At 36.5% G+C, this 8,187-nt stretch overlaps 1 protein-coding gene across 1 annotated transcript in view; it reads right to left on the bottom strand.

Moving 5' to 3' along the window:
• The window catches only part of LOC126297423 (transcription factor 12), a 649,790-nt gene extending 641,863 nt beyond the window's left edge, over positions 1 to 7,927 (bottom strand). Inside the window, exon 1 of the mRNA XM_049988225.1 lies at positions 7,818 to 7,927. Within this exon, the coding sequence (XP_049844182.1) occupies positions 7,818 to 7,899 (82 nt within the window). The 5' untranslated portion in view covers positions 7,900 to 7,927. The remainder of the gene's footprint in view (positions 1 to 7,817) is intronic.
• Between the last annotated feature and the right edge of the window lie 260 nt (positions 7,928 to 8,187).

Consider the following 8,187-nt stretch of genomic DNA (forward strand, 5'->3'; position numbering starts at 1 on the left):
AGAAGAACACAGATAATGAAATGTGATGTGTCTAATGGTTATGATAATTTTCCTCAAGAGACAACAGATGATGATCAGAGTGAGAATGAAGAGATTCTGTCACTACCCCTCCAGGTGGCTGAATTCTCTTCGCAACGGCTGCAGTCAGAGAAGTGAACTGATAACTGATCCAACAGTGATGATGACTGCTGAAGATGAAGTGGAAAGGAAGCTTCCTAACATGCCATCATCTGGAGAGAGGACATCACAGCATATACCTGTCACTGAGTACATGACTGTCATTAATGTTACATGGGAAATCGGAGCCAATGACTGATATCATGTATGCCAGAGGTGCATTTTCTTCTGAAGGCATTTCCCTGGATGACTTGATTGTGTACCTGGGGGCCAAATTTTATCATGGGGTAAAATAACTAGAGAAAGGTTCCTCAAACTTATCAGATTTCTTTGATTTGATGAGGTGTTCCGAGCTCATCACATTCCTGCTGACAAGTTAAATGTTATTTCTGAAATACCTTAAGATGAAATATTGCTATTCCAGATGCACACCTGCAAGTAAATGGAAGATGGAAGAAGTTAATGCAAAATTACCTCAGCTGCTCCTGTCCCTGTGAGAGTATTACACTTGATCAGCAGTTACTTCCAGGTAAAATCAGGTGTGGGTTTCTCCAATTTATGCCACATAAATCTGACAGATGTGGACACAGGTTTTAGATAGCTATAGGCAAGGCATTAAAGTGCTATTGCAATTCCTTCCTCTACAATGGTGAGAATGAAGGCTACCCCGACAATCAGCTATTGTTGTATCATACTTTGTCTCGTGGAACCATTTCTAAATGAAGGAATGGATGTCCCAGCAGACAGCTTCTTCACTTCCTTTCAGCTTGCAAAGGTACTTCAACAGAAGGACATGTAAGCAGGAAGAACGAACAAGCTTTTCTGAGATATCCCCAACTGTGTGAAGAACTGTTTTGATTTACACTTCATCACCTTGAGGGGAAAAAAAAAAGATAAGCCAGAATGAACCCAAAGAGTTACAAAGGGAAGAAGAATAACATTATTCTCAGCACACCACATCTGGAAGTTGCTATGAGTGACAAAGAAAGAAGAAAGCAGAAAGTGTTACCATCTGTAACACCATAAAATATGATATGAACGATGTGGATCAAATGATTGACTACGACTCTTTGCAGGAGATGGCTGATGTATGTGTCTTACAATATCCTAGACATAGCAGCAATAAATGCATGTATCACTTACTAGCAAATAACCAAAAGGGGAAGGCATTCACTCTTCAACTGGCAAATGAACTCACAAATGGGAAACAACAAAGGGCAGTATAGCAGGAAGACTGGAATGAACAGGCAGATGCCACACTGGACAACTAAAAATACAAAATATGTATTTAAGGAATTTGCAAAGATAACTAGACCAATGACATCTAGAAAAGTTCTGTCAGCTGAAAATGGTTTTTGAAATTACCAATAATTCACTCCATGGCTAATATCAATGTTTAACAACAAACAAGTAAAATAAATGAAGAACTGTTGAACGATTTTAGTGATGGGCCACATTGCTTGATAGACAAGTGATTTCTTTAAATCCAAAATGGTAATCTAAAAGTATTAGACCTTTGTGGTATATTGCATATATACCACGTATATATGCAATATCAATGAGCACAAAAGTAAAAGCCTTACTTTAATCATGATGTGGATTTTTAATGTAAATCTCTTTAGGGATCACAAGAATTCATGCTGTTCGAGAGGTATCACATTTTTTACTACTATAGTAAGCAGTTATTCATAGTAACCCCTTAGTAAAAGATAACATATTAAGTCAACATAAAGGATGAATTTTTAACAAGTAATGTGAAACTAAGATAAAAGCCATTAACTGCAATGAGAAGATAATACAAGGGTTCTAAATTTGGTACTTACAAGGGTGTGCTGATATGTAATGCCCCAGAATTTTTTAAGTGAAAACTCTTGAAGTTTTTTAAATAAACAAATGTTAGTAACATTCTATATAATTACTCTTCATGTCTAAGTATTTATTTCCCAACATAGTGCCCCTGGCAATGAGCACATTTCTCCCAACAAGATACCAGTTTGTTCACACCATTACTGCAGAATGTTTGACGACAGAGCCACAACCTCACATCTGTTTGTACTGCTTCATCACTATTGAAGTGAATCTTCTTAAGTGTTCTATAATCCCATGGCACATGATCTGCACTGCGGTGAACAGCTTTTAATAGCCACTGCTCTGGCATTTTCAATCACTCTTGAGACTGCAAATGCATGTACAGCACAAAAACAGATGGGAGTGCCTGCTGCAGTGGACTGCGTGCATTTGCAGCCTCAGGACTGACTGAAAACGTCAAAAAAGCGAACATTAAAAGCTTTCCAATGTAGTGGACACCGTCCGCCACACAGTTAAGTTTTGGAAACAGATGAAAATTGGTTACGGCCAGGTCATGACTATGTGGAGGATAATCGACGACAGTGAACCCAAGGCAATTAGATTGTTGCTGATGCTGCAGCACCTGTGTGTGGCCTGGTATTGTCATACTGAAGGACAGGGTGCTATTTGTGTGGACGACCTCTTTGCATTCATGCATTCAGTTTTCCAAGGGTCTCACAGTACTGTGCAGAGTTTATGGTGATGCCTTTAGATATGATTTCCAAATGATCCACACTCTGGAACACTGTAAGCATAACTTTTTCTGCTGATGACATGGTCTTTAACTTTTTTGGGGTCGGTGAACTTTCTTAGTAGAACTTTACTGTTGCTCTGTTGTTTCTAGGGGTCAAAACGTTGAACACCCAACACTGCAGGTTAGGCTACTGATGTTGACACAATGATCACCATACACAGCTCTCATTCTTCTTAGAAATATCGATTGGAGGCACATTTACTGCAGTTTTAAAATCGATTACAGCATGCTGTGTCTCTTGTACCAACATCGTTAAGGAAACCACTGCCATGTTACATGCTATAATTTGTAGCCCTCTAGTGGTAGAAGGCTCCAACCGGCATCAGTGAAAATCAACCTAGTAATATGCATGACACACACTACCTCAACCAATACTGAGAACAGGATAAAAGATTTGGAGCAGTGTCCAACATGCCCACCGCACAAGCTGGAAGCTAAAGTAACAGCTTATTTATGAAAATTTGAATGTTTAAAGCCTACTTTTATCATTGTTAAGAAAGTCTCACAATTTCGTGGCGATTCTGAACACTCAATTCAACATAGTATTGCAGTGTTGAGCGTGATAAATACCACAAAGAATGAGCAACAGTGTGTATTAACATACTTATCTTTATGAACTTCCAACATGCTGAAGTAGCTTGGGTCAGCAACTTCTGTTAAGCAGCACAAAAAAAAAACTAGGCCAAAATTGCAAATGTTTACTTTTTATTCACTTTATGACTAGTTTTGGGCCAAGATTCATTTTCAAATCATAACAACAAAGACAAAAATGGCATTTCTGAAGATATCAAAAATGTGCAATGAACATTTACAATGCATACAGACAGCAGTCAATGTTCATTGCACACTTTTGACATATTTGGAAATGTCTTTTTGACTATGTTATGATGATTTGAAAATTTGCCTCTGCCAATAAGAAAGTAAAAATTTGCAACTTTGGACTGTTTTTTTTTTTTTTTTTTTTGTTCTATTGAGTGCTTGTCTTTATTTGCACACTCAGAAATATGTTATTTGTCCAATCACCAACAGAAGCAAGAATGACTTTAAACATCCACAGCATACGAACTTAATGGATAAGGCAGAAATTGCACAGTATCTCTCAGACAAATGTGAGATACAAAAGCAACATAGTGATAATAACATCAAAACGTCCAAGGAGTTTGTACTCCCAGAGAACATTTCTTTGATTAATGATAAAATGAGGTTTTTCTAACCTTTATACTACTTGGCATGAAGGGACTTAAAATGTGAGAATTTCGGAATGACTACTGGTGTTTTTTCTTGTTTCATTCCTTTTTCTTTTATAAATTTGCCTATCAGGAATGTACTGCATTTATGATTACAAGAAAATAATCATCATCTGTTAGAATCACAAGCAGAGACATTTTACTGAATAATCATTTTCTTTTATTGAAAACACAAACATAGTATACTACAATACACTTATGATAGACCCACTGCTGCCGTACTGGAAAATGGCTATTAAGAAAACGAAATCCAGTAATCATCTAATGATCTCTGCTTGTGAACCAGACAGACAAATATTCTGCTGACAAGAATTGATCATGGTGATTTAGAGATGCAATTTCTATAAATAATACACTATCCTCCCAAGTCCAACTTAGCTTTAACATATGCACACATCGGAACAATTACGTGCATATACTATGCTGCACGGCTTTCCGAGATTGTTAGCAACGGGTTTTACTAATGAAAATTTTTATTTAAGCTTCCCTTTGAAACATCTCATGAACCATTTCACAATATGGTAAATTTGTTGCAATGACTTAAAAATAACATGAACTACCACAATCCAAAATTATGTCACTATCACTAAAAAAAACTGCAAAGAATTTTGAACAAGAGTGGAGCATGAAATCCAGGCTAGATATTAACAAAAGAAAAACTGTTAGGGCAGCAGTTTGCTAGCTACCTAACAAATGTCCTTCGTATCTTGTTTTCACACTGAACATAAAATAGAACACACTAACACTTGAAACTATATTATGTATAGAACTGTATTCAAATATTTTGTCACTGCATCAAATGTAAGGAGAAAGTATAAAGTAGTTTTTAATTAATATTCTCTCAATAATGCTGGAGTATTACAGACCACCCAACCTGTAAACTTGGTTGTGGCGAAACGACTGATCTGTTGCATAGCCCAACTGACGATCAGGTTAGAAAATGACAGTTTGGTTGCGAGTTAGTGAATTCAACAAATGTGAATGCAGAAAAAAATGGATGTATTGAGATACAGTTCCATAGCATAACCCACCACTTATGCCTGCACCATAATTAATGCACTTTATGCCCCACAAATTAAAAATGCACACTAAGTATTTTGTGTGAGTATGTTATGAATGTGTATCATACATAAACTACAAAAAAAACTAAAATGTAGTCCAGTGATGTACACAAGTACAAAAATTAAGGACTCTGCTACCACCAGCACAATGAACACCACTATTACTGAACAGTTATGATACTTTTCTGACACACTGTGCTGGGGCTCTTACATCAAGCAAATAGGGTGAAAATACATCACACAAATTTATTCCAAAATTCATATATTTACTTTCATTTTTTCCAGTACTATTCCCAAACACAAATACCTGTAGTAGTTAATTTGTACCCTCTGACATATGGCCTCCTTATGCTTACTGTTGTAAAAGAGCATTAGCAGAAATATTCACTCTTCTAAAAGAATGACATCAAAAAAGGAAATAAAATAATTTCCTCGTTTTGTGGTCATGAGTTTGCAAACCATTAACACTTTGCAAGACTGCACTAAACAAAAATGGAAAGACACTGTGTGTGTGTGTGTGTGTGTGTGTGTGTGTGTGTGTGAGTGAGTGAGTGAGTGAGAGAGAGAGAGAGAGAGAGAGAGAGAGAGAGAGAGAGAGAGAGAGAGAGAGAGAAATAAAATACATTAACCTTCAAAAAAATCTGAATTTATAGCATCTTCAAACAGTATCATAAACACTTTGGAAGACACAACATCAATGGTTTCATGTAATGATGCATGAAAATATGAGACCCAAACAAAGTTCTCATGTGACAGATATTGTGAGGATTGTTATTCTTGTGTATTTTAGAATGAAACAGTCAACTGAGAAATTATTTGTGGAAGAGTCCGGATTTCTCACAATTCCATCACAGGATTCTCACAGAAGGGAGTACAGAAACATTTGATAAAGCTATATTTCACACGTCAAGGCAATACCACTCAAACAAAGCATTTAATGAATAGTGCAATGTATAGAACTTCATTCTACTGCCCCAAAAAATGATTTAAAGAGAGATATATCCATCCACTTTGTACAAGACAGCGACAGCAGCATTAACCGCACAAGATGGCGGCGCACGTGGGCTCATTCCAACCTACATGTCATGGCTATTTTCATTTACAGACGCTCATAACGCACCATTATGACTGTTTCACAGAAAGTTAACACAGTAGTGAAATGAACAACCTCCACCCTTCAACATATGGTAATCCATAAAAGGAACTCATGCATGGGTAGTAAATGTCAACTTCCCGTATCACGTTACAAAAGCATTAAGAAAAAGTTTTATGTCTGGCCAAGAAAGGGAGCCAGTGGGCCATTTCAGTCACCGTTAAAATCTCACATTTCCTGTGAGCTTATTACCAATTAGTGTGACAGTTACAGTCCCCTATAAACCAATCACACAATACTACAGAACGTTACAGCTAATGCAGGAGCAATTGTTTTAAAAATAAACTAATCACATGAAATAGTAGTCATTCTGCAAAGGGTACCACAGAAGAGCAAAATAACACAGTCAAACATACACTAACCCTTTCAATGTATGTGCAAAAAATTCATCCATTGACCTATGCATGTTTACCAAATATACTTAAGACTTCCTAATCAATTATGCCAAAATTGTTGTACACAGTATCTAATCTGAGTATTCTTCACTTAGACTAGTGTTTTCATCTACAGAAAGCAGAATATAAAGAACTTGCAAATATTTATCAACACAACTTCCAGTAGAATATTAGCTCTGTCAACAAGTGTCTCAAACCTAATACAGGTAAAACTGTTGATGACGAAATACTGTGTTTAAAGAAGAAAAAAAAAACAAGGTGAAAACAACCAGTGTGCTCAAGACACTATATAAACAACTTCATTGACTACATTTCATTAAAACTGTAATTACAATTCATGTTTACAGGGCCAATTTTTTAAATAAATACCTTAGATCAATGTTTTAGAGAACACAATACACACTAGGAACTTGAAATAGACTCAATTGTCACACTTCATACTGCTTGATTCGTTCACACCATGGGAAGTAACATTGAGAGATGAAAGTAAATCGCACGTTTTCTTTACAAGAAAATTAATCTTTTATTATAAGGCTATCGTTCTAAAAATATTTCGGTATTTCTCATCGCACTACATTATTATTGTAAATTTATCAGTTCACTTTAGTCATTGACATATACACTGGACTAAGGAAATGTTTCCAGCAGATTTATGTCAATTCAAATCCATTATACCAGCTTGTGGATGTTAAGTATTTTGTTGTCAATTTTACGTATAGTCAGCTAAGCAACGACAACGAGCACTATATGACATGAGCGTTGTATCTGGAGAAAATGTCTGTCAGTATCACACTGTCACGCAAAGAAACCACAGTATAAACATCGAAAGCAAACAGCTGGCGGTACGTTCTATTGGAAACTTAGCATATATGATGTCTGTGTACAATTTTCTTTACTTTCAGGCAATTGTTGGGCTTCATACCGCAGTCTGTGATGACCTTCCAAAACCAAAACAATGTCGATACCACACCAAGTTGTACGCAACAAATGTATGAACGAAGCATATATATCAAGATATATCAGCCACTCGTTGTTAGAAAAAGCTTCTATGGTACAGTCAGACTTTAATTTTCAAGAATTCCGCCAAACGCCTGTCAAAAACCTCTGTCAAAACGTCTGAGACAGAAACCAAACAGAGAAGCGAAATGATGCATGCAAGACATTCTACAGCATTTCTCAATGTCAGCAGCCCCATTATATATGTAATGATATCGGTCGATTAATTTCAAATGGTAGACTTACCGGGTTGTTTATTTGCAATCTTATTAAAACAATTTTGAAACACTTCGTATAGGTGCATGGGCTCGTCGTCGCTGGTCGCCATCTTGATTCTCACAGCACAGCAAACTGTCTCTGTGAAAGACTCAATGCCGACATCTTTTACTATATCCATCAGAGATGGCAGCACAACGCACTTTACACTTTGTAGTAAGTCTCGCGAACACCGTGAGAAAAGACCACGCAACAATGAACTGAATAAAAAACGTTTTTATTATTTCATTTGCAAATATGTGTCGATTTGTGCAATTCGATAAAAGTTTGCTAGTTTGTATCTCAATGCAATATAACGCGTAGGATTCGTGCTAATAGTCTTGGTCGTTCATTTTATAGA

Source organism: Schistocerca gregaria, chromosome X (genome assembly GCF_023897955.1).
Source record: "Schistocerca gregaria isolate iqSchGreg1 chromosome X, iqSchGreg1.2, whole genome shotgun sequence".
Taxonomy (NCBI): Eukaryota; Metazoa; Arthropoda; class Insecta; order Orthoptera; family Acrididae; genus Schistocerca; species Schistocerca gregaria.